The sequence below is a fragment of the Pogona vitticeps genome, chromosome 3 (assembly GCF_051106095.1).
Source record: "Pogona vitticeps strain Pit_001003342236 chromosome 3, PviZW2.1, whole genome shotgun sequence".
NCBI lineage: Eukaryota > Metazoa > Chordata > Lepidosauria > Squamata > Agamidae > Pogona > Pogona vitticeps.
This window is the reverse complement of record NC_135785.1, coordinates 82,599,573-82,626,578: the sequence shown is the minus strand read 5'-3', so window position 1 is coordinate 82,626,578 and position 27,006 is coordinate 82,599,573. Positions and strand designations below refer to the sequence as shown.

The 27,006-nt window shown below is 39.2% G+C and overlaps 1 protein-coding gene and 1 long non-coding RNA gene across 4 annotated transcripts in view; one reads left to right on the top strand and one right to left on the bottom strand.

The window, feature by feature from the left end:
- PDE6C (phosphodiesterase 6C) overlaps window positions 1-27,006 on the bottom strand; it is a 50,200-nt gene that overhangs the window by 11,706 nt on the left and 11,488 nt on the right. For both annotated transcript variants that reach the window (XM_072995321.2, XM_020782886.3), the window contains exons 2-12: window positions 11,870-12,022; window positions 10,940-11,029; window positions 9,838-9,978; window positions 8,763-8,837; window positions 8,604-8,668; window positions 8,448-8,514; window positions 6,598-6,645; window positions 6,207-6,356; window positions 5,604-5,747; window positions 5,440-5,508; window positions 965-1,111 (exon numbers count right to left, since the gene is read on the bottom strand). In XM_072995321.2, coding sequence (XP_072851422.2) covers window positions 965-1,111; window positions 5,440-5,508; window positions 5,604-5,747; window positions 6,207-6,356; window positions 6,598-6,645; window positions 8,448-8,514; window positions 8,604-8,668; window positions 8,763-8,837; window positions 9,838-9,978; window positions 10,940-11,029; window positions 11,870-12,022 — 1,149 coding nt within the window. The remainder of the gene's footprint in view (window positions 1-964; window positions 1,112-5,439; window positions 5,509-5,603; window positions 5,748-6,206; window positions 6,357-6,597; window positions 6,646-8,447; window positions 8,515-8,603; window positions 8,669-8,762; window positions 8,838-9,837; window positions 9,979-10,939; window positions 11,030-11,869; window positions 12,023-27,006) is intronic.
- Window positions 1,106-15,480, top strand: LOC110073560 (uncharacterized). Of its 2 annotated transcripts, none has more exons than XR_012085547.2 (4): window positions 1,106-2,477; window positions 5,704-5,779; window positions 7,250-7,361; window positions 10,996-15,480. It is a non-coding gene; the product is annotated as an uncharacterized LOC110073560 (long non-coding RNA). The 2 variants fall into 2 exon arrangements; XR_012085546.2 differs by having other exon boundaries at window positions 1,106-2,505.

Genomic DNA, 27,006 nt, shown 5'->3' with positions numbered 1-27,006 from the left:
AATAAAGTTGGAAGATTGATTTCTAAAAATTGGTTTCTACTAGCTGTCCACCTGAAGGTGGGTTTAACATTAGGATGTTTGAATCTAGAAGAGAAAAGACTTCCCTGATTTTCACCACAAAGCTTGTTCTGACAGGTCCATATCAGTTAGGGAGTTTTCTTTTTCACACAGAAATCTGAACATATTTTTTCCAAATGTATAAAATTTTGTGCACGTTTTTCAAATATATGCATTTCTGTCACTGACTAAAGCACATTTGCATTCATTTTCCAAATTTTCTGTGCGAATTTTTGAAAACTTGTGGGTAAGGCACAAATCACATCCCTAAGCTGTAAATATATATTTCCAGCTAAAATTGTATGGGTCCTGGTGGGTACAAATCTATAAGCTCATATAAAAATGCAGAGATAATGGATGTGTCACTTATCCCTAATGAGGATTCTTTTCATCCTCAGATGGACCCTTAGGTGTATCGCAGACTAGGACATTATTGCATCTGAGGCAAAAGCATTGCACATATCATACCCTCTCCCTTTGATTTACCCCCAAGCCCAACATTGAAACAGAACACTATCCACTCAGAGATTCTCCTACACAAATGCAGTGAAAATTATCATGAGTTGCACCTAAGCGCATTGTTGCATAGCTCCTATTCTTCTCCCCAGGACTGGCACAGATGCATTTCTTATACAGTACAGTACTCAGGCCCAATGTCGGATTGCCTCCTTTTGTCTTATGATAGTATAGACTCTGGCAAGCATCATACATTAACTAAAGGCATAGATGTCAGATGCAGCAAAACCTGTGACTCAGAGTTGGAAGATATGGATGAATTATAACTGAAATAGCCACAGACAAGATCCATGAACTCTCCACATGTGTCATGAGCACAGAATTGAGGACGCAAGTGAACATTTGATTGTTTAACCCACCTCTATATAAAACAAAGGAAAATCAATCTAACCTCTGCTGGTACTTTGAATTTTTCCACGACATTTATCTCAAAGAACAGTCTTATCCCACACTTGATCAAGTCAAATTCTGTTACGGGGAAGTCACTGAAGCGAAATTCATAAAGTTCTACATCCTGTGGCTGAGGCAGTTCCTCTTTCTGTTAGGAAAAAAAATCACCTCAGTGTGGTATGGAACACAAACTAAGAAGGAACTGTTTCCTAATATTTAACTTCAGCTTCACCAATAAATTGGAATAAATGCTTTGTACAGTCATGTGAAGAAGAAAGTACACCCTGTTTGCATTCTATGGTTTTACATATCAAGACATAATAAAAATCATCTGATCCTTAGCAGGTCTGAAAATTAGGTAAATACAAACTCTGATGAACAACAACACATGGCATATTACACCGTTTTAAAAAAAGCCAAAATGGAGAAGTAATGTGCTAAAAATTAAGTACATTCTTACTGCTTCCATAGCAATTAAGAGACTAAACAGCCAAGTGCTGCTAACCAAATGCCCTTGAGTAAAATGATCATCAGCAAGTGTGACCACCTTTATAAAAGCTGAAGTTTTAGCAGTTTGCTGATCTGTAACATGCTGTTCTGCAGCATTCAGATTTGTTGGTCTGGAACGATACCATTGCTGACACATCAGCAATGGTGGTTGAGAAGGTATTGTTGCTATCCATCAATCTGGGAAGGGTCAGAAGGCTATTTCCAAACAATTTAAAGCCCATCATTCTACAGTGAGGAAGGTTATTCACAAGTGGAAAGCATTAAAGAAAGTTGTTAATCTTCCTAGGAGTGGATGTCCAAGCAAATTCAATACCCAGAGAAATTGCAACACCCCCCTCCCCCGAGAATTACATCTCAGACTCAACAGGCCACAGTTAGCATGCTAAATATCAACGTTCATGACAATACAATTAGAAAAAGATTGAACAAGTATGGTTTGTTTCTCTCTAAAATGTCTTTTGGACAGACAAAACCAAAGTCCAGATGTTTGGCCATAATGTGCACCACCACGTTTGGTGTAAACCAAACACAGCATATCAGCACAAACATCTCATACCAACTGTCAAGCACAGTGGCAGAGGGATGATGATTTGGGCTTGTTTTGTACCCTCAGGACGTGGGCACCTCATAGTCGTTGAGTTGACCCTGAACTTCTCTGGGTACCAAAGTATTCTAGAATCAAATGCAAGGCCTTCTGTCTCAGCTTGGCTGAAATTGGGTCACGCAACAGGACAATGATCCCCAGCGCACCAGCAAATCTGTAACAGAATGGCTGAAAAAAAAAAAGAATCAAGGTGTTGCAATGGCCCAGTCAAAGTCCAGACCTCACCTGACTGAAATGCTGTAGTGGGACCTTAAGAGAGCTGTGCATAAACAAATGTTCACAAACATCAATGAACTGAAGCAACGTTTTAAGGAAGAGCGGGACAAAACTCCTCCACAATGATGTGAGAGACTAATAAAGTCATACAGAAAACGATTACTTCAGTTTAATGCTGCTAAAGGTAGTTCTACAAACTATTGAATCATAAGGTATACTTAGTTTTTCCACACATGGATTCTCCATTTTGGCTTTTTTATGTAAAGTAAATCATGAAACAGTGTAATATGTTGTGTGTTGTTCATCTGGAGTTGTATTTGCCTAATTTTAGAACCTACTAAGGACCGGATGATTGTTATTATGTCCATAGAATAGAGAGTGTACTTACTTTTTCACATGACTGTATATGCAAATCCTCTTGTGTTTCAAGAAGTATTTCTAGAAAACAGAGCATTGCTCACATAAAATATAGCATTGCACACTACTTCCAAGCTATTTTTAAAGGGGAAATGCAAGCAATGCATTTGTAGCATTATGATTCTTGGTGTGTTTGTGCTGGTTTGCCTGTATAGATTAGACATAAAAACTTGCAAAGACAGTTTACCAGACATGCATTATTCCTTCCCAGTTGTCAGCTTCTGTATCCAAACAAAAACTAGAATCACTAGAGTCACCTTCTTTTTCATAGCAGCTGATTTGGCATCTATCAGATTGTTGTTCAGCATTGTAAGCAAAACCCAGTGACAAATGTAATTACTACTGTATAGTATGGATAACATGTGACATACACAATACACTTGGTGTTTTCAGCCGCTCAGTCCTGCAGCCCTCACTAGTGCTGAAAATATGCTCCAGTGCTTAGTAGAAATGTGAGTGGGGAAGGGAAATTGCATCCCCTCTTATGATGGAGCAGAAATTCATTATAGGTATTATCACAATGCCATTATTATTACAGTGGTAGTGGTGATGAAATAGCAGCTGGGCTCCCTCTGATATTTGTTCTCATCCCAAGTCAAGGGCAAGCATCAGTTCCTCCCAAAGCAAGGGCAGTTTTAAGAAGCAACACCTGCTTTATCCCATTAGCAGGCTGGGATTCCAGGCTCTTTAAGAGGATAAAGCTGTGTTATGTGACAGCGCACGAGAGATCAGACTGTAAATTCAGATGGCCTCCTGTACTGGGAATAGATTTGCATTCATTTCTAAAAGATTTCACTCACATGAAACCTCAGTGGGGAAAAAGTGAGATATCTTGGTTCTCTGATGGGGGGATAAACAATATAAATGGAGTCCAGTGGATTCAAAGGTAAACTTTTCAAAAGTCCAAAATATAAATAAAAGGAATATATTCGGTGACAAAAACAACTTACTCCTCTTCATATACATCACATAAGGACTCAGTTTTTCAAAAGTGAGTTTAAGTTGGATCTTGTGCCCTGTGTCCCCAAAAATAAGACCTAACCTGAAGCTAAGCCCTAGTATGATTTTTCAGGATGCTCGTAATATAAGCCCTACCCCAAAATAAGCCCCAGTTAAGTGAAATCTTGCCCTCCACCATTGTGTAGCATTGTGCAGCAACCAGATGAAATGACTGAATAAATGTAGATTGTTGAACTCGGAAAAAAATCTCCTGAAAACAAGCCCTAATGTATTTTTTGGAGCAAAAATTATTTTGGGGAAACACGGTAATGTGGATTAGGTTCCATGTAATATGCAGATCAACAAGGATTTTTGATTCCCAGTTGTTTATTGATAGTAATGACAAAGAGATTTCCCAGTCTACCCTAATTATATTAAAATTAAGAAAGTTTAGGGCAATTCAATAGGAGTGTGCAGAAGAAGTTTGTGTGTGAAGTAATGTTGAGTTCCATTCAATTCTAATTCTCAAAATATATTTCTAGGGTCAGGAATTAATTAATGCTGAATGTGTCTGTCTTCAGAAAAGCTTCAGCAGATAGATCTTAGGGTTGTAGGAATAACTTCTAGCCTGAAGTTGGTCTATGCCTGCACACTCCACTAGGGAAAATGACATTGTTAAATTGATAGCTTTCCTCTTTCCAAAATTCTCTTCTCCCCATGCCATCCTCACATTATTCATTGCCTTACTCTCATACCACATACTTGGCAAGTGCTGGTGAGGAAATCCACATCATGAAATCCAGACACATACATGCATACAACATTTACACAATGCAGAAGGAAAAAATTCAATGTGAGATTTCCATGTTCAGTGGCAACCCTATGCCTCCTAAAAATACATGTGTCCCCCCCTTAACCCGTAAGCTGTTCCAAACATGTCTCATTGATGTGTGTCTGAGAAACATCTGGAGCTACAAAGCAACAAATGGATCAGGAATTATTCTGTCATGTTCTGCTTTTCATGACTAGCCAAAAAGAGGGAAAAGGAAGAAAAAGTATCAGATAGATAGATAGATAGATAGATAGATAGATAGATAGATAGATAGATAGATAGATAGATAGATAGATAGATAGATAGATAGATAGATAGATAGATAGATAGATAGATAGATAGATGAAGTTATTCTAAATCAGTGGTTGAGTCCTTTGAGTCCTCATATGTTCTTGGATTAGAACTCCAAGAAGGCTTCACCACTAGGTATGCTGGCCAGGATTTCTGAGAACTGTAGTCTAAGAGCATCTGAGGACCCAGGGTTGAAAACCACTGTTCTAGATAATTCATTCAGAAAAGATTATCATGTAAAGGGGAAAAAAGAGAAAAAATCATTCCAGAATGTCCTGACAACATGAAAACATATTGTGTACATGTCAAAACAAAGCAACTTTAAAACTACCTTTCTCACTGTTTTTTTTTTTAAAAATTTAATAGCACTTCCTTGAATTTAATAAGAGTACTTCAACATGTGGTCTGACCTGTTTATCTTTGCATAAACAGCACCAATGAACTATTACAGCTAAGCTCTATGTTACAGAAATCCAATTACTGTTCCAGAGATGATTTCACCATAACTTCATAACAGAACAGCCACACTCACAAATTAAGGCAGTGTTTACCTCTTAATGACCACCCACTAAGCAAGGCAAGTTCGTTTGCAAACTATGGGAGGTGTGAAAAGCTGTTGTGACAAATCCGATGTTTTTAGCACTTAAGGAATTCTCTACTTACTTACCAAAATCCTGATTAAATCTTTTTCATTACAGTCTTCAATTGATTCTACCTTCAGTTTTTCTTTATATTTCTAGCAACAGAAAGTAGATGGAAAAAAAAAACAAGTTCAATTGATCGTACAGTAAGAGTCCATCTTCTCTTCAGTTGAGTTGGACAGACACTCACCAATATGCTCTGGATTTCAGCAGGTGTTGCCTTTGTTTGGTACATGAGCATTTCCTGAGCAATGTCTTTCCTGTTCTCAAGTTTATTCATTTTGTCATAGGTGTCAGTATTTAGAACAGACCATCCAAGGAACTGTGTGAGCATCTGAATGAGTGGAAAGAAACAGAAGATTTTAGGTATGATATTTATTTAGAGTTTGGATATATCAGCTTTCTAAAACCTACAAGTAAAAAATGGCCATGTGAGTAAAGAGGTGTTGGTGTTTAGTCGTTGTGTCCAGCTCTTCGTGACCCCATGGACCAGAGCACGCCAGGCCCTCCTGTCTTCCACTGCCTCCCGGAGTTTGGTCAAATTCATGTTGGTAGGTTTGATGACACTGTCCAACCATCTCGTCCTCGATCGTCCCATTCTCCTCTTGCCTTCACGTTTTCCCAACATCACGGTCTTTTCCAGTAGAGAGCTATTTTTTTGTAATTCTGATTTTATTTAATAAAAATCCACAGATTAAAATAACTCAGGTTTCTAGGCCTATTCAGGATAAAAAAGAATTTATTTTCCTGGGGCTTGACTGAACTCAGCAATGTTATTCAGCTTTGAGCTTACTTCAGTAATCTGCTCATCATTTTCATCAAAAGGTCTGCCATCTTTCCTGTTGTAAAATGTAGCCACGCCAACTATTTCTTCCTTTTTGTTAACAATTGGTAAAGACAAGACATTTTTAACAAGCCAGCCTGTTTCATCGAAAGCTTCTTTCTGCATAAAAGGAAGAGAAAAGGCAATGTCACACCCTAGTTAAAAAGAATGTTTGCTATAAATTGCAAAACCAATATGTGTGCCCAGATGTATTCTCGAAGGCTTTCATGGCTGGGATCTGATGGTTGTTGTGGGTTTTTCGGGCTCTTTGGTCATGTTCTGAAGGTTGTATGCCCAGACTTATATAAAAGAAGTGCTTAAGTGATGTTATCTTTATCTTGTTGAAAAAGAAAGGTGTTACCTGGAAAGTGAAATAATCATCTGCAGGTGCATTCATCATATTGCAAATCTAGAGAGAGGGAAATATTCAATAAAGAGATGCTCTTACATTTAAATGCTTGAATTTATAGCAGCTGATCCAATTAAAGTATTCTGTTTCATGGTGCTTCTAGATTAGATCCTAGTAACATTAACTGCAGCTCTTAGTACTTCTCAACCAGCATGGTCATTTTCCATGGCCTATTCTAGACAGAATCACTTTGAATGATGGTTTACAAAAAAAAAATATGTAGTATACATAAGCTTAACAGGTCAGTTTATAGAGTTACCTGTGTAACAGTTTTAATCTCAAAACATAACTGAGCATCTTATTAAGGAGTGAAAATTGAGGTTATTTAATGTGATCTTCAAATTAACTAAGGCTGTGGAGCCAGAGGTTGGTAGCTAGATTCTGCACTATGAGGAGGACAGCCAACCCTATGGTTGCCGTAAATCAGAACTCACATCAAGGGAAATTGTTGTTGTTGTTGTTTTAAGAAACACCACGTATAGTCTATATTATAAAAACATCGACTGGTATTATATAAAAGATACAAGTTTTAACCAAAAACCTAAGTATCTGTTAAATATCGGTGCAGTATGTATGCTGTTCCTAATATTGCCCTTTTTTGTAGCTCTGATGGTGTGATTTCTGAGATCTGCAACTGCTTATAGTACTGTGTGAAATGATAGTGTTCCTAAGGCCCCAATGACTACAGGGACCACTGAAGAGTGTTTCTTCCAGAGGTGAGATGTTTTGATTGCCAGGTCTCTGTACTTTGTCAGTTTTTCCAATTTTTTATTTTCAACATTGGCATCTCCTGGAATTGCAATGTCACTGATCCAGACATTTCTTCATTCTATTACTGCTATGTCTGGTGTATTATGATCAAAGTGTATAGAATCTTTGGTTATTTTGAAAGTGTGTGCTTTTTCTATATTGTTTCAAGTGTCCATCATATCTTTCAATTTTCTTTGCAGCAGCTGTTACCCGTTGTTTTAATTCTTCCATAGTTTCAACAATCATTTTCCTTTCTAGGTCATATATTTTGTATAGCTTGGCTTTTACCTTTTCATTTTATGTTTTGAATCTTTCAAGTATTTTAAGTTGCTAATGTCTGCACACAATTTGTTTATTTTTCTTTCCAGCCGAATTTTCCATTTTGGAGAGTTGCGAGTTTTCTGGGGATTTTGCAGCTTGTAACTAAGTTCCATGGTTATTATGGTAGCTCTGCTATACATGAGCTGCTTTATTTCCTTTAGTCTGTTGGTTGGGATTGTTCTGATTACCACATTTGCATCTGTCAGTAGATGTTGTTTACTTAATAATAATAATAATAATAATAATAATAATAATAATAATAATAATAATAATAATAATAATCATCATCATCATCATCATCATCATCATCATCATCATCATCATCATCATCATCATCATCATCATCATCTAAAGGGAGCATTTATTTATTTATACTTTGCCCATTTAGTGAGCATGCCACTACTCTGGGCAGCTTACAAAATATTATAAAACATACGGCTAAAATATAAAAAGCATATAAAACATATTAAACGAAAACAAAGAAAACCCTATCTCTCCCCCCCCCATAAAATCACCAGTCTGGGTATTACTGGTTTCTGTTTGATGGTGCAACAATCTGAATTATTGTTTTTATTATAAGCAGAATATACTTACTCTAACTAGTTTATTCAAGTAGAATAACCCCTATAGGTTATTGAAACTGATTTCCAAGAACAATTGTTTTATTTAAAGAATATATAAACACACATAATGCAAAGAAGCTGTAGTAAAAAGCGAAAGTTGAAACTTACAAATCCATTTTCTGCGACATATGTTGGCAGCCCACTAGCCAGACACCAGTGGTCTGCGGGTGGTGACCTTGAGGAAGACAGTGAGATAAAATGAGCATTTTTAAATCAAACAAACACAACTAACTACTGTGTAATAATCTTGTGATGGGCACTCACGGAATGACTTTGATTTCTTCTTTTCCATGTAAAATGTAATCAATTATCTTATAAAAGTTGATTTCCTGAATGCAAAGGGAGACAGCAATGTAATAATGTATAAGCATATAGTATTTTAAAAACTCTGGAGATTTGGACAAATAAAATAATTCTACTCACTCGGCCATCTGGTGTTTTGGGACCTTTGTAAGGCTCTGCTTCTCCCAGCAAAATTGGCCATTCATCATAGAATTCCTGGAAGCAATTACATATAAATTAGCTAGATATTCCACTAACAGCTTGGAAATAAACAATTAAATGATAAATAACTTACAATTATTTCCTTTTGTCAATAACAGAGATATAAAAAACATCACAATATGACTGTAACTTAATGAAGGGTTACTTCCTTGCTTTTGAAAAGCCATTGTAACATTTCAGGTTACTGTATTTTTAGAGGCAAGTGGATGTGATCTCACTAAACTGTGGATAAGAATTATGATGTTCTTTAGCCACTGGTTCACACCATGCCTTATGTTCAGTAGTGATCGCCAAGGCAACAAAAAAGGTAAATGGGAGGAGAGTGTATTTTGCACCACAGCCCAGCAATGTGCAGCACTTAAAATTTCAGAAAGGTAACTGTCCATTTTGACAACTTTATGAAATGCGAGTGTAGTTTACTACTTATTAAAATGACCAGACACAGTAACTATATGCGAACAAGGGTAACTAACTCTCAGTGTAACAAGTCTCTTTTAGAAATTACTTCCCAAGCTGCGGAGAGGCTCTTGGAACAAGGCTTTAGAAGTCACCAGGACAATTTTAAAAAGAGAATTGGCTGATGATCTCATACACAGCTAGGCTGCCTCTGTTATTAGATTAAGGTAGCATCATTGTATACATGATATTGTAGTTGTCCTATATTGTACTACGGAAGCAGCAGAAATATTTGCAGTGAAGGGACAGATAGTGTTTCTGGATGGGTGGCTTGGTTCTACTTGTTAGGTTTTTGAAAGAGAAATAGCATGAAGATTTTAAGTGTATTTTAGCTGATGAAATCTGTCGTGTTGATTTTAAAGGAATTAACATGCAAAGAAGCAAGTTTAGCAATCCAGTTATACTTAATTTTCCATTTATCGTTCAGTTACAATTTCTATGTGAATACTGTAGTTCCTTTCCTTCAAGTAAAGCCATGGAAGTAGCAGGGAGAGAGTTAGTTACGTTATTTTTTAAAAATAAATAAAGTTATAGTGACCTTTCCTTTGGTCATGTCCAGCAGACCAACAGAATATCTTTCACAATTTAAGAACATTCGGACAGTGTACAGCGCTTTGTGAAACTGCCGCTCTATATCTGTAAGTTCTTCAAATACCTTGTTGGCCGACAATAAAAGCATCTGACAGAGAGAAACAGAGAGACATACTATTCAAATGTTCGGTAACAGGAGCAGAAATGGGAGCATTTGTGACCAAACACAGACACTATATGTGAACAAATATGGCATAATCAATAAATCTGCCGCAACACGTTTACATTTACTAGAGAGACTGTGAAATGACAATGGTGGTGATACTTATTACCCCAACAACAATAACAACATTTAAATGGTCACACAAACACTGATATTCCCTGGGCAACTCACAAAAGATAAAGCACTGATTTACAACAATAAAGTGCAGCAGCAGCAGCAGCAACAAAAATAAATTAAAGCATAAATGTTCTTGTTAGCAGCAAAGATGACAAAACTAGATAATAAAGAAGAACATACGAAAAGCTATGGTGGATTAAGACCAAAGCCCTGTCCAGCCCCACCACGTTCTGTTTAGGTTATGGCCAATCAGTTGCTTACAAGAGGCCCATCAGTGGGACCTCGGTGTGCTGGCATTCCCTGCCTTGTGCTCCCCTGTAGCTGATGGGGCATACTTCCTCTGATACTTTAGCCAATAGATAAGCCATACGGACTTGTAGCTACAGGTGGCCTTTTCAGGTTTTTTTTTTAAATAAGGGAAGAAAGGAATCTCTTTTTTGGGTGGTGGTGGTGGTGGTGTTTTTTCTTTCAAAATCACATTCCGAAGACATAAAAACAGTGGACCAAAATTTACAGTTTTAAGACCACAGTTTCCAAAAGACTGGGAGACTTCCTGGTGACCAGATTCTCATCAAGAAGGGGCAAAGCAAGATAGGCAGGAGAGGAAATTTCTCTATATGATGATGTGGGCTTGATGTTGATGCCAATACATGGGGCCCTCTGAAGAAGATCTCGCAATATATGCAAGCACCAAGGGTAGAGAGTACAGGTATGTACTAGGGCTTTCACTAACTCTGGTTTTAACTTAAGCTCATAAACAATCCTGTACCTGGCTTTTTCTGTATTCAATATTGTACATGTCTGATGTGTGGTATTGTCTTACAGCAACTGAAAGAAAATTCATGTATTTGGAAAAGACCTGCAGTGGAAGAAAAAAGAAGTTAAACAAGATTGAATCTTTTCAGTGAGACAATTAAGCATGTGATGGTCTTGCTCCTCTTAAAGTCAATGAGTAACTTTTTTTTTCCATGCAAAAGCAGAAACAAGATAGAAGTCTTGTGGCATGTTTAAAATTGGTAGATGTATCTCAGTGTGAACTTTCATGTATTACATTCCACTTCTTCAGATACACATCACATTTCATACTTGCATCTCACTCTTCCCTGACAAAGACAAACCACTTACACAACTTCTCTCATGGGCCCCTTTTCAAGTAAGGCTAGACCTTGCTTGAGTCTTCTGACATGCTCCCATCTAGACCTCCATGTTGCATTGGGCATTAACTGTCTTCCCTGTGGTCTTGTTAATCTTCTAATAATTCACCTAGGAGAAAGCCTATCGAATTCAATAAGGTCAGAGCCTTGAAGAGTTAGTTTCCCCTAACTACAACTCCCAGAATCCTCTAGTCAGTATATTCACTAACCACGCTGACTTAGAGTTGCCAGGTCAAGGACATCCCACTCCCTAAGATTTCTGCTACCCTTGTTCCTTGCTATTTGGGCCTGGGCGCTGGGCATCACTGAGACCTGACAACTGTAATGCTAACTGGGCAGTGTTGGGAGTTTTAATTTAAAGTGCCATTTTTCTAAGTTCTGAATAGGTCTTTCTTCTGAGTAGATAAGTACAGTACAGGATTTGCATGGTGAATCTGAACATGATGACAAAATTGGGTGGTATCAGGTGATCCACAGCCCCTTGTGTATTACTTCTTATGGTTAAGAAGATCACTGGGTTCTTTTAAAAATATTTCACTACTTACCTCTTCATCCTCTTTGGAGAATTCAGTGGCATTTTTCTTGTTAAGGGCCATGACCACAGCAAGCACTTCCTTGCCTTTTAGAATTGGAGTTGCCAGCATGTTGATGGTGGTATAGCCAGTTTGTTTATCCACAAAGTCAGAAAAATGATTATTCTGAAACAAATAGGAGCACTTCATTAGCTTTCCAAATACGATTACAAGCAAGTAGAGGACCAAGTAATTAGTGGGAGGGCAAAGTAGGAAGAAGAAAAGAACACTGTAGCTTCAGTTGGTATGACTGATGCCCACAAGTTAATGGATACGGCCTTGGCTCCTTTTAAGGAGAAAGGTGGACTAAAATTATTTTGAGTGAATTAATGACTGAATGAATTAATTAATAAAGCATCATCAGCCTGCATGAAAGAGCCCAAGCTATAGGTTTGTCATCTTGTACGTAATCAACTATTCTGCAAAAATGGGACAAAAATCATGAGATAGCTTGCAGTGACATTTAATCTGCCTTACTGTACTATGAGTGGGTGGTTGATCTAGATGATACCTGAAAGCAGGGGGATCTGTTAACTCCCTGACTGTCACCGTGACTGAGACGAAGTCTCCACATCTGCAACCTTAATTGCCAAAAGGTGAGCCATTTCTTTGAATCAATCAATTTTGACCATATAAATTGCAGGTCTGTGGGCTTTGAATCAACCCAGCAGCAGATCTATTCCATTGTGCTGGCCACCTCTTTAAAGTGTCCAATTTGGCCCTAAAGGTCTGAAACAATGAAATCCTGCCTGGAAACTAGAAGAGCTATAGCTGAATATTTCCAATAAGCTGATATAGACAAAAAGGCAAGCCAGTCTGAGAAACCTTCTGTTTGTAGACCTATTCCAAACAAAGTGGACAAGTGACAAATTCTTTGCTGGAAGGATATTAACAGGCCAAAGGTTGACGATGTAACTCACCTAAGGGACACCTATAGGTTACTGACAGCACACAGTTACAATATGAAATCTTGCTAATGTTTCGAATACATGATTCTAGTAAAGCTGTGCGTCTAAGGAATCAGACTTGCAAATGAAACCCAGGTTTATCTTCCACTGACCAGTTACAGAACAAAGCAAGCTAAACTTTTTGAGTTGAGAAAAGCTCTTGCTGTGACAATCATACACATTCAACAGTTAAGAAATATCATCCTCTAATAATGTGTAATCTGTAACATGTAGCTTGACCCTTAGACTCTAGGTCAGTAGAACGCTGTATTCCCTTTATCCTTTGAAATTGCCATGGGAACCTAAAGAGGTTGCAGTTCCCCAAACCCTGGGATGATTCTATTGGTTTCAATTGGCTGGACTGCCAGGTATATTAGTTCTGTGTGTATATCACCTGATTTCTCTTCATGTCACTGTTTTTCAAGTTATGTCTTTGAAAGAGGGTTATTTTTTTATTTTTTTGGCATGGGCCCTTTTTTTTCAGAATTTTTCTGGGAATGCTTGGCAATGAGTAGCATTAGTTTTTCTCCTTCTCTCTGTTTTAATTTGTACAATTAGCAAATTAAACTGTTTTCAGCAGCCACCTGCCATATTATCCAATGACAGTTAATTAAACAAATGGCAGCTTCCCCCAGAGTCCCCAGAGAGTCACAGCATTCAATGGCAATAAATTCACAAAAACAAATAAAAACAAAAATAAGAGTAAAATAAAAGTATAAAGTTTTGAGGGAAAAGAGACATAGCTGTCTATTTTAAGTACCCCCAAACCTTTTGAAACAGTACACCTCCCCTTAATCAAACCCCATATTTTACCCACCATAACTCTAGTTTATTATCCTGACTAATAATATATGCTGTCACATAAATTATTTACATTCATTGCACAATTAATTGAAACTTCTAATATTTGCTAGCATGCATTCATTTACTACTTTGTGATAGTTACAGACAAAAGGAGCATGGACTGTTTGCCAAACTATAATCAGACTAAAAGAATGGACAAGTATATATTAGAAGGCTTGAACAAGGAAAGGTGTGTACAAGTGGAACTTCTTTTGGAGTATGAACTGAATTTTTACACTTTGCTTTGCTTGCTCAAATACACAAGCATATGCCAATTGAACCCATCACATAACTTCCTTCCAAGCTTCCTGTGGTGTAAGAGCCACTTTTAAAGACCTAACAGCTCATTCCTCTACACGTTAGTTTCAGTGCATTCAACTGTGTTTACCTCTGTCTAATGGATTTAGGATTGTGGTACAAAGCCCATTCACATCACTGGAATTAAATCTGGTTAAATCCCAGCATTTCCACACGTTAGTACCTGGTGAATCAGGCTAAAGCTTCAAGTTGCATGACGTGGTTGCCAGCATAACAGGTTACGGCCGATAGTCTAGTTTGCTGAGACCCCTACAAGCCATTCTTTCTTTCATGATCTCAGAACTTTCACATCCCCAAAGTTGCATTACCTGCCCCTTCATCCTCTGTACCTTCTGTCAATAAAAGTTCCTATGAAGCCAGAGCTTTCCTTTCCTTCTCCCAGAATCCCCCCATCAACACAATTAATGTTCAGGCTGCCTATGGGATCCATGGGAGGGGAGAGGATGCTTGGCCCCCAGAATCCTGAATTTATTAATTATTTTACTGTATACAGACAGATATATCATGTGCATACGGCAGTGTGCACTGGGTATGTAAATAATGTTAACATTCACCATACAGCTTCCTCCCTATGGGAAAAAAAATCCTGCTAAAATCCTTGATGTTGGCCAAGTAATTTTGTAGAACTGTACTTCAAAAAGCTAACATATCCCAGTTCTTTCCACAGCTGCACTGGAAGCCCATGACCCTGTTTGCCCTGGACCTCACAAACACTGTATTCAATCCATTTTTGAATGCCTGAGAAAACAAAGACTCCAAACAGAACTCATGAGGACATTGTCCTGTCCTACTTCCATATAGGTTCCCATCAGATAACTTCCCAGATATTTTGCCCCTTTCCCTCCTTTGCTTTCATGCTGTTACTTTAAATCATTTTACCCCAAGGTGACACCTCCTTGACTATTTGGACTTTGCTTCTTATCATTCCAGACAGTTGGAGATTAGTGAATCTGATTTCATGTAGGCAGGGGATTCTTTCTGGGTTTTAGCTTTTAATTTTAACCAAAACTATCCAAGTTGCTGGACGCCATTGCCAAAACAGGCCGAGCACTGTGGATAAGTCCTTTGACTTGAGAATGGATTTACCACACCTGCAAAATGGCAGCCACTAGCTTTCTGTGCCCTTGAATACTGCCTTTGCCAGTAGGGGTGTTGGGAGTTGTAGTCCAAAACATCTGGGGAACATGAGGTTAAAGAAAGCTAGTATGAAAATATACATGCAATATAATTAAAAATATGGATAACTTGAAGAATCTCTACATTTTGCTTTGATAGGAGAAGGCACATTAAGGGTGGGAAAATCAAATTTTCTAGATGTTCTTGGATTATAGCACCAACATTCCTTACCATTGGTTAGGCTGGCTCAGAGAGATGGGAGTTGAACATACTCTGTCCACTCCAATTTATATAAATGCTGATTTGTGTTCAAAAATATGTAATTCTTCATACTGAAAATTAAAGTCTGTCTTCTACCAAGTTATGCATTACCACTAGTATTCATAATCATACATTTCTCTTTCAGAATATCATTTACAGGAGATGGTCCAACCTTCACCTTATACATGCATTTGGAGAGTAGCATCAAAAAGCAATACCTAAGTATTTCTCAAGAGTTGTGAGAATTATAGCATAAGAAGTTATTTTGAAAACACATTAGAAACAATTACTGTGCAAAGAGTTAATCTGCTGTTGCAATGTATACTTCTTTAACATAAAACTGTAAGAATCATTACTGAAAAATATAAGACTTGGTAGAAGCTGCTTACATCATCCCTGGCATCAATGAAGATTATAATGACCAATTCCTGTTGCACCCAGATGCATTCAACATGTCTGTCCACCAGCTGGAGAAAAAAAATTACTTCATTCCCCCGCCCCCATGGAAGCTTGGAAAATAATGATAACTAGAGAAAAATATGCATCAGCCTCTCTGCAAGGAGAAGCTGGGGTGGACTCAAACTAATTAGGCAAATTAGCCTGGAATATTCCTCACCATCTTCAGAGATGGGCATAGGTTTAGGTTTTCTGAAAGAAGATTTAACTGGCTTGGCTTTCTGCAGGAAATCCTATGGTTTCCCCTAGAATTTATTGCTTATATATCCGACGACGTATAGGTCTCTGAATAATAATCTTATACTCAGTGAAAAATTACTTGTCAATAAACCGTACGTCACAGAAAGGCTATAACAGAAAACTGTATTCCTCTCAAGAGAGCATTGGAGCTTTTGAAAGTTTTGATCACTAATACAGTATATGCCACATTTAAATTGCATATCTGCATATGTCAGTCATATCCTCTGTTCATTCCGATTTCAAATGGATCTTTCTTTTAATGCACAGATAATATGCATACAAACTTCTTCAAATAATAATTAATAAGAAAGGAAAAGGAAGCAGCTACGTTAATTCATAGCAACAAATCCAGATATACAGATGGGCAATGTCTTTATTAGGATCAACTATAAATTCACAAAATATGCAAGTGTTCAGGTTGTCCAGATAGCTTTATCAGCTTACATAGTAAGACACTGGGAAAATGTTTCACACCATAGCCTGATGAAGAGTTCTGGGCAACTTTAAAGCTTGCCTATTTTGTCCATGTATAGTAAATTAATCCTAATAAAGATACTGTCCAACCTGTGGATTAAGAAACAATGACACAGGTGAATCTAAAAGCAGAAGAATGTCAGCAGGACATCCTTCAAGTCACTGTTCATTAAAATAGGGGTTCCCAACCTTGGATAACTCAGGTGTTCTTAGACTGCAATTATTAGAAGCTTTCACCACTAGCGGTGCTAGCCAGGCTTTCTGGGAGCTGCATTTCACAAACACCTGGGTTACCCAAGGTTGGGAACTACTACACTAGAACATTGGAGAAGCCTTACTAAATCAGAACAAATATCCCTTTTGTCCGCCATTTTGTTTCCAACAATGGCCAGAGTTTCTGAATAATATGGTGAACTCTCTGATTGAAATAGTCTCTGCAAATGGCAGCTTTGCTCACCACTGCCGATGTTTGCATTCCAAATTAGCCACATGTAAAGTGAGGCGTAGCAAGCAAGGCTACAGCTTGTGGCAGATTGTTTAAATGATTCACCATGATAAGAAGAGCGTGGAAGGATGATCATAAACATGGGGATTTTAGGAACTGGTGATTTGAGTTTATTAAATTATTACCATTTATTTAAAGTATGTATTGGTGTGTGTTTTTTACCACTGGGGCTGCCAAAGTGGTATGCAATAACATATAGAAAGACATTATTTAAGAATAGATTTTAAACCACTTTAAAATCCATTTAAAATATCAACAACATTGTTTAAGGACAGACTAAAAGCCGTTTGAAAAAAAATTATTTTAAGTTAAAGTTAATATGTATTCAAAAATGAAGCAGAGCATATCACACTTTCCCACCAGTATTCAGGGTGTGAATGATGTGTCATCCCACACACATTGCTGTTTGAAAAGAAACGCTCCCTACTTTGTAAAAACCAAGCAGTATAGCACACTGTGTTGTTTTGTTATTTAACCAAACAAAATGTATTTCGTTCCTGAGAGCTTATAAGCACACCTCCCCCTTCCTAACAGTAAAAATGCAGTCACAATAAACTAAACAAATAACACCCTTCACTCTTTTAATGATAACTATGGTTGGCTGCCCAAGATGGCTGCTTTACACTACCTAATTGTCGGTCTGAACCTTGCTACCATTCCAATAAAACCAGACAAAACATGCAATATCTTGTATTAAGATCACCTTAGTGAATCTGCACTCCACTTACTTTATGTCAGCCCAACAGCAGCAACAATTGCTTTTAAAATTCATGACAGACAAAAGTATATAGCATAAAAGCCGCTGAAATCTAATTTTGGATTAACCTTTTTTAAAACGTGGGTGCTGAAAATGATAAGAATATCATTTCAAGAATTCTAAATGCACTGCGTATCTGTGAATCAATGCATAAGAAAATGAACAAAAGAGATTAATTTTCACTGCAGCAAAGTTTACAGACATTTTGTCATGAGGAATCTTGCATTTATTTATTTATTTATTTATTTATTTATTTATTTATTTATTTATTTATTTATTTATTTATTTATTTATTTATTTGCTGCCTTTCTCGTAAGGATCCAAAGTGGCTTACAGTATCAAAAGAAACAAAGTAAAATGCTAAACTGTACAGTAACGATCCCACTGCAAGCCTGATCCAACACATTTTGTTGCTGGAAGCGAAAAACAAGATGCTTCTCCTCTCTGGCCTGTGACATGTACAAAAGCCAGTCAGTTGGATACTGCAACTTCTTTCAGTGCTGCTAGAGAGGATTAAATCCCACCTCCACTGCACCTGAAAAGAGCGGGGCAGTTGGTCTGTGCGACCATAGCAGGCTACATAGCACCGACAAAACACTTCTAAAAGCAGGAAGACTGTCTTTAATCTAGAGCAGGCTTGTCCAACCTGCGGCCCGAGGGCCGCATGTGGCCCAGGTTGGCTCATAATGCGGCCCAGTGCAATTTTTTATTTTTAAAGAAATTCCAAAGTTTCAAGTTACACTGCCGGCGCTTGCAGCTGGAATGCGGCTGGGGCACGTCCCAACGGTAGAGGGGAGAGGGAAGGAAGGAAGGAGAGGGAGGGGAGGGGAGAGGGGGGCTGTGTGACTACATTGTGCCATCCCCATCAATAGGTGGACCCCCTCCCGGCCCCATAAAGCCACTGGAGCCGCAGCTGGCAGCCTCTGCTGTCTGAGATCGCAGCTGCCGGTAAGCGTGCTTGGAGTGGGGCTAGGGCTGCCCCCCCATGCAGCCCAAACCAAATTTATGTGTGGCCCAAACCAAATTTTCATCTTCTAATGTGGCCCAGGGAAGGTGAAAGGTTGGACACCCCTGATCTAGAGTTTCTGTTGAGCAGCTCAGCACATGAACTTCGGGCTCACAGATGGCAATCTGTAGAGGAGAATAGGCAGTGAGGGAGACTTAAGGTGAGTATGAGCAACCCCCCCCCCAAAAAAAAACACAACCCACCACATGTTTCCCTGACCCAACAGGACATCATGTCAGATACAAACTGTACTTAAATGTCTCTGTGCAAGGTTAATGTCACATGTTGGGCTTGAGTTTTTAGATTCCTTCTATTGCATAGTGTCCCCATTAATCTCCTTAATACAAAGTGTGTGCTTGCACTTGGAGTTGAATTCAAGAATATATTGGAATGGAGACAAAATTCTAGGAATTCTGGTGTGCTGAAACAGTAGCCAACTAGGCAAATATTTCTCTATTTGTTTCTCCAAAACCCCTCTTCCAAAGATCCCAAGCATGTTATCTTCAAAATGACAAGCAATTATTTATCTCAGACTTAAGACTGCAACACAATGGCAATGCTGGCTGGAGGACTCTGAGAGCTTTAGTCCAAAAATGCAGTATTGCCTGAACAGAGAGCAGCAGGGAAATCATGTAACATCCTCCCTCCTCTCCAGCAGGATCTTCATTATATTCCCATTATCACATTGTCTGCAAGAATGCTCTCACACAATTGGTCATGCAATATGAAGCCTACTGGAGCAGAGAAGACGCTTATGCCATTTTGCTTCAGCTTCAGATTTAGGTGACAGGAACCTAACATTTAAAATTTTATTTATTTTTTAAAAATTTCTTCCTTTCTGCAATGCTCAGACCAGGAAATATCTCATTGAACAACTATAGAACAATGTCTGAGAATCAGCCTATTTTCAACCTCTTGACACTTGGTTGGCACTCTGTGGGGAAAACACTGCAGGAAGATGAGACGGTTGTGAAGATAATTGATGTCACAGAAGTGGGCCATTGGGATGTTACAAGAATAGGCTAGAAGAAGTTTGAGAGAAGAAGCTTCAAGGCTAGCTATTTTTTGTAGCAAGCATGAAACTGATCAGGCATAAAGTTCCCAGAATCCAAGTGGCTAACTGGGTAATATGGCTAGGGCACAAAACATTTTTTGGCTTCTTGGCAGGTGGAAAAATATATCAAATGGTTAACAATTCACCTGTCTAATGCTGGAAGCCTGATATGCAGGTCTTTATGTGAGGGCTAAAAATACAAGTAAACAACTCCTTTTGCCACCAACTGTTGTGGAGATCCCCTTTCTGCTCTAAAGACACAGAAAACCAGTGAGAAATTTCTTCCTTAGCCTCTTGATGTAGACATTGCTTACATAATGCATTTCTTTAGGCCCATGAAAACTTAGCCACTCTTGGTTTAAGTTTTTTTTAAAAAAATAAGGAATGATGGATAAAAGTAAAAGTAGCCATTTAAAAACATAACAGCTGAAATTGAGTAGTAAACCGAAACTTGAATCAATGGAATTTATGAAGGAGTTGACTCACCTAATCCCTTCTGATTCAATGCACATACTTTAGTTGCAATTTACTACTGGATTTCAGGCACCACATCCAACTTAAAAATAAGAGCTTGGATGTTTCTTGGACAAGTCCTAGAATTCCCTTAGCCAGGATGGTCGTGTAGATTGCTTTCCACTCCACTCATAACACTACAGATCTCCCAAGCAAAAAGAAAAGAAAAAATTTAAAAAGACAAAAACGTTGTGGCACCTTAAAAGCTAACTGCTACCTTAAAATATAATGTGAGCTTTCGTGGATGAGTCCACTTCTTCAGTCCATGAAAGCTCACATTAAAACATAACAGTTACTCTTCCAGTGGCCACAATGTTTTTGTCTTTTTAAAAATTATTTTGTGTTTGCCTGATATGCCAGCACAGATTAATATGGCAACTGCTTCTAAAATGTCTCAAGGTGGGCTATTCCCCTTCTGTTAAACATAATAGATGAACGTGATGATTTCCCTCTCAGATTTTAGGTATATCTCAACATGCCTTTTAGATATTACTTATGTCAAATAATAACACTCACGCAAAGTGGCCATCTGCCAGATTTGATTAGGTGCTAAAATGTAACTAGGGAGGAACAAAATGCAGAGTGTGAGCAATGTGGCTGAAGAGAGGGACAAACTTTTGTTCATTGTCACGATGTCCCTCCCTGCCAAAAATTCCAGATGGGAAACATTTAGCATTGGCTAAAAAAAAAAAATCATCATAATCATTGCCATCATCATCAACAACCACCACCTTCATCTCAATCTTGTTCTTAAACAGACTTTCATGCCCACAATTTTCCTAAACAATGAGGAGCTTCACAACAGTTTTAATGGGCTCAGAAAGGGAAGGGAGTTTAGGAAATGTACTGTATACTGTGGACACCAGCTTTCCTGGTGCCTGAAGTGGGAAGAGAAGTACTACCATTGCCCCTGCTCCTTGCTTCTTCCCTGCTGGTGCATGGAAGCAATAAAAGTGGGGAAGAAGAAGAAGAAGAAGAAGAAGAAGAAGAAGAAGAAGAAGAAGAGAGTGCAGTAGCCATGAATTGTTTCAAATTCAGCCTTCACATTCAGATCTCAGATGCTGCATAGCTAGCTGTTTCCCTGAGGCTCATGCCTTTAGAACCAAGGCATTATGGGAGGACCCTCCAATGCCAAAGACTAAGTCATCATGCTCTGAAAGTGCCCAGGCAGCCAGCAGTGATTCAAAACAACCTCCTCCTCCTGCTGTCACTACTGTCACCATTGTCTTCTTCCTTGATATGTTCCTGTGGAGTAGTGACGGGAGGCATACGTAGCAGGGGACCAGACAGCCAGAAGTGGATAGCTGCAGCTCTGATGCCACCCCAAGCTCTCTGCTGCTGGAGGTGATGGCTGAGTCGCATATTTGCCTGAGACACTGAGCCACAGATGGCTCAATGATTTACGTGGTGATACTTGTTAAGTTAAAACTTCCACACTTTCCAGCATTCCTTTAGATGCCACATTAAGTTCAAATAGAAGTCAGCATTATAGCTCACAAATTTATGTATCTTCCAGCAACCAAATTCCAACAAATACTTGACTTGTTGCACAGTTGTTTGAGCCAGTGGAAGTAAACTTAGATACTGTTCTAGGTAGCTTACACTATCTGAATGAAGGCAGTGAAAGGGTACCACCAACAGCCCCTACAGTTTTGTTGTGTGTGTGGGAGGCCTCTCAGAGCCCAAAACAAGTAAGCCACACAGACACACTCCAGAAATGGTTCCAAAGGTCTAAGTTCACCGTCTACAGGTCTCTAGGGCCACAATCAGCCAAGTTTAAGAGCAAAGATATGGGTGTGGATTGGTTGAGGCTTTCCAAAAATGGTAGACACAGAGCAAATTGAGTCCTCCAAGGTGCTAGAGCTTGGTATGGCCTCATGCGCTCTCAGAGTTCTACAGTAAGAATTTCTCAGAAAGCAGGTGTGGGGACCCTCCAGCCCAGAGGTCAGGGGACTTTTTTACCTTTTACACCCCCCAAAAATTTATATACACCGACATTACCCCCTTGATTTGAAAGGAAGTAAATCATACATTATTTGAATTCAAAATATTATTGAATCTACACAGGCTGTGTACCGAACCATCATCGGTATCAATGGCTGCCAGGCTATGTATTGAACTAGCAGGATGCATCAAATTTAATAAATATGTGCACTATTTTTGCTGGAACACATTGCACTCCAGCCATGGGGTGGTATAGGGAGTAGTAATGTGTCCAGCATGCCTAGCAAGTTGCATTAATTTTTGCTAGCTTGCAGAGGATTTAATAATCATCAATGGCTGCCAGAGTGGTGCTAGCAATGATGTGCTTGCTAGAGACAGCCAATGCAGAGTTGGGGGGGGTGTTTCCAATCACTTTAGTCATTCTCTGTGTGGTGTGCAAAAAGGAACAAACCAGGTTAAAGGTCATGTCACCCACCCTGGTGCCACAGCCCAATATCAAAGCACCAGTGCACTAATTTTTTATCATCATCAATGGAAAACTCAGCAGTGGCCAGAGGATTGGAAAAGATAAGACTACATCCCAATCCCAAAGAAGGGCAGTGCCAAAGAATGCTCCAACTACCATACAATTGCACTCATCTCACACGCTAGCAAGATTATGCTCAAAATCCTACAAGGTAGGCTTCAGCAGTATGTGGACTGACAACTCCCAGTACAAGCTGGATTTCGAAGGGGCAGAGGAACTAGAGACCAAATTGCTAACATGTGCTGGATTATGGAGAAAGCCAGAGAGTTCCAGAAAAACATCTACTTCTGCTTCATTGACTATGGAAAAGCCTTTGACTGTGTGGACCACAGTGAACGATGGCAAGTCCTTAAAGAAATGGGAGTGCCTGACCACCTTATCTATCTCCTGAGAAATCTATATGTGGGACAGGAAGCAACAGTTAGAACTGGATATGGAACAACTGATTGGTTCAAAATTGGGAAAGGAGTATGACAAGGCTGTATATTGTCTCCCTACTTATTTAACTTATATGCACATCATACAAAAGGCCGAACTGGAGGAATCCCAAGCCGGAATTAAGATTGCTGGAAGATATATCAACAAGCTCCGATATGCAGATGATACCATTCTGATGGCTGAAAGTGAGGAGGAATTAAAGAAGCTCTTAATGAGGGTGAAAGAGGAGAGCGCAAAAATGGTCTGAAGCTCAACATCAAAAAACCGAAGATCATGGCCAATGGTCCCATCACCTCCTTGCAAATAAAAGGAGAAAATCTGGAGGCAGTGACAGATTTTACTTTCTTGGGCTCCATGATCACTGCAGATGGGGACAGCAGCCACGAAATTAAAAGACGCCTACTTCTTGGGAGGAAAGCAATGACAAACTTATTATGACTTGACAGAAAGATAAGTAAAGCAAATTAAGTGTGAGCTTTTACTAGAAGCTAAAATAACCAAACAAAGGGTACTGTATTATAGTGGCATCATAAGAAGACAAGCTCACTGGAAAAGGCAGCAATGCAAGAAAAAGTGCAATGCAGTAGGAAAAGAGGAAGACTGCACATGAGATGAATTGACTCAATAAAGAAACCCACAGTCTTTTGTTTGGTGCTGCAGTCAAAGTAGGACCAGGGGCAGAAATACTGGGATTCAGATTTTGGGAATAAACTATGATACTCTTGTGTGTTTTGAGGATGAGAAATAGAGAAATGTGATTGCTACACACTTCAGGCTCCTGTTGTTCTCAGAAGAAACTGCAGAGCTAAATGCAATGGAGATTAAATTTTAGAAGTTTCCTTTTTTCATGGTTTTATGAAAAAGTCAAGTCTCTCTCTCTCTCTCTCTCTCTGACGCACGCATACACACAAACCCTTCTTCCCTTAATTTTCAGCAATTAGTTGCTTCAGTTCAGTACTGTATGTCTATTTCCTCTCATTACATCTTAAAAAGCTTCATGAAGCCACAATTTCCCCCCCTTAATTCAAGCCTTCTGTCCTCCTTGCCTGTTCCTTTTTTCATATGTTTGAGTCACCCAGTGTCTCTCTCTCTCTTTCACACACACACACACACATACACCCTCCCTCCCTCCCTCAATTTTCTACATACTGTACATTTAAACAAGCTGATGAAGCCACCCATTGCTGTCTCGCACCTTCCTTCCCTCCTTAACTGGAGCTTTCCCTCCTCTTGCAGTCATTCACAAGCTGGATTGACTGCCTGGGGCTGTTCTACAGCTGTAACCAATCAAGCCACCTTATCTCCGATCTCTAAAAGAACTCAGGATTTACAGTACAAGTGCTGCAACCAAGGAAGGAGGGAGAGGTGGCTTCCAGTTTGAGGTTCGGTTGCAGGGGGTGGGAGTGGGGGGGTAGCGCTCTGCTCATTACCCCCAAGATTTTCATTTTTACCTCATTTGGGCTAATTAACCCCTGTTCCCCAACCACTGCTCCAGCCTATCAGATCCAACCTCCTGCTTCTTCTGCTGATGTCTACAATCAGCAATAAAAGAAGATTCAGAGGTACCGAATCTTTAAATATCCTCAAAGAACCGAGCTGGGCTTTGCAGGCAGAAAAGCTACAGGATAGACTGAGCTAAGCATTGGAGGCAGGCTGGCCATTCCATGGAACTGAGCTGTCCTTGTCCTTGGCAGCCTGGGAGCTGGGATAGCTCAACAGACTGAAGCCAAGGATTGGAGGTTGGCACCGCTGTGTACCTCCTGGGAGAGGGGGCAACTGAAATAACCCAGAGCTTGTGCGACTTGATGGGGTTATACACCTTGCCATCTATGGGACCTTTGAGAAATTGCATAGTCCTAGAGGGCCAACCACTTTATATCCTGGTAGGGTCACCGTAACAAAATAACTTCCTGTGATTGCTTCTCTGCAATGTTGTTCATTCTTGAGGACAGTCTTATTAAAATCAGGGAATACAGCAAAAGCAATAACTAGTACGGAAATACAGAAGCAGGATTCTTCTTTATGCACAGTCTAAGAGTAAACCATTTGAGCTGTATTTGAGAAGTCTGGTGACTTCATTATTAATTCAGAGAGAGAGAGCAAATTTGCCAGCTATAAGAAGTGAGGAATGCTGTTTAATCATTACAATCATTGGCTTTTCTTCAGCAATTTGGATCACCTGTCTGATCTTGGGATCCTACCCTTTGGTGGGGCAACCCCAGGTGAAAGATGGTCCTCAGCAATGTGCAGATTATGCTTCCCAAGCATTGTGCCACTGATGTGCCCATCTGCAGCTGCACCATTTAGGGCTGCCTCCTCAGAAGGCTTACCCCTCCATGATGGCACATGCCTATGGCAGCCAAACAGCCGCATGGCACCAATCAGTAGTTGGCAACTATTACTTAAATTTACCAGAACGTAATGACTTGAAACACCCAAAGTAGCATTAGCTAGGGAACTAGAAGTACAGGTTGGTGATTCGGAGGCAACAGCATAAGAGTAGTCCAAGGGGGCAAAAGGCTGGTACAGTGGCCACAGGTCCTCTTTTCTGTGAGGACAGCTCTACATTTGAAGGGGAAATGGACAACAATCTTCCTTCTGAGGATGTCTTCCACTGGAAGGTTTGTTCATTTCAAGTGTGATCAAGAACCAGAAAAGAAGGCATAATGGACTCTGGAGCGGCCCATGTAAATTTAGCAGCAACACGTGGGTGGAAGACTTAGCACATGTAGGAGTCACCCAGTCACTTTCTTCTTGCACCTGAGGAAGACACACTGTAATTCTGTCTAAATTATCGATATTATTTTTAATTTTGCATATCTAAATACAAACTAGCATATGCAGTTTAATGCAAATTGGTGTCCTCCTTTCCCCTCGTTTTTGGTCATGTGTAAGTGGACACTCTTAAGTGGGGAGGGTTCAATACATGTCTGACCAAGCCAGCTGCTGACTCTGGAACTCCTCTTTGGTTTTAAGGTTGTTCTAATGCTAGAGCAGGCATAAATCCTTCCTCCTTTGCTAATCCTAACAACCCTGACAACCTTTCACTAATCTCAACAACCTGGGCAACTTTCGGTGAATCTTAACCCTCAGAAATATCCCTTTCAGCACTGTTTCCATAATCCCCTTCCAGCCCCCCCCCCCCCAAATCAGTTTAATATTCGCCATTCAGTTCCAGACAGACTTCTGAGTTAATACCATCATAGTTGGGGAAAAGCTGACCTTTTTCCTTTCAAGTGACAAAGGCTGGAATTGACATGTTGAATTCCAAATCTTATTCAATATTATTTCATTGACAATATTCATTTTAGAATTTAATTTCTAGGAAAACAGTCCACTTTTAATCAATAAACAATTGCAAAATTTGGCATATGCATTACTCAAAAGATTAAAGATGAAGAAACTACTACATAGGCATATGTTCTTATCTGCATGATTGGTTATGTATTAAGACTGACAAGTCATTCCAACACAGTGTCTCCAACTTCCCAAATCTTGTTTTCCCTTGCTTGGATCATTCAGCAGTTCAAAAAAAGCCAGGATTAGCAAGTCCAGTGGAGAAAACAGACAAGTTTTTGCATAATACTGAAATGTTGTCGTCGTCATCATTGTTCTGTGCCATCAAGTAAGAACCAACTTATAGCAATGCTAACAGGGCTTCCAAGGTAAGTGCAATATTTAAGGAATGGTTTTACCAGTTCCAGTGAGTTTT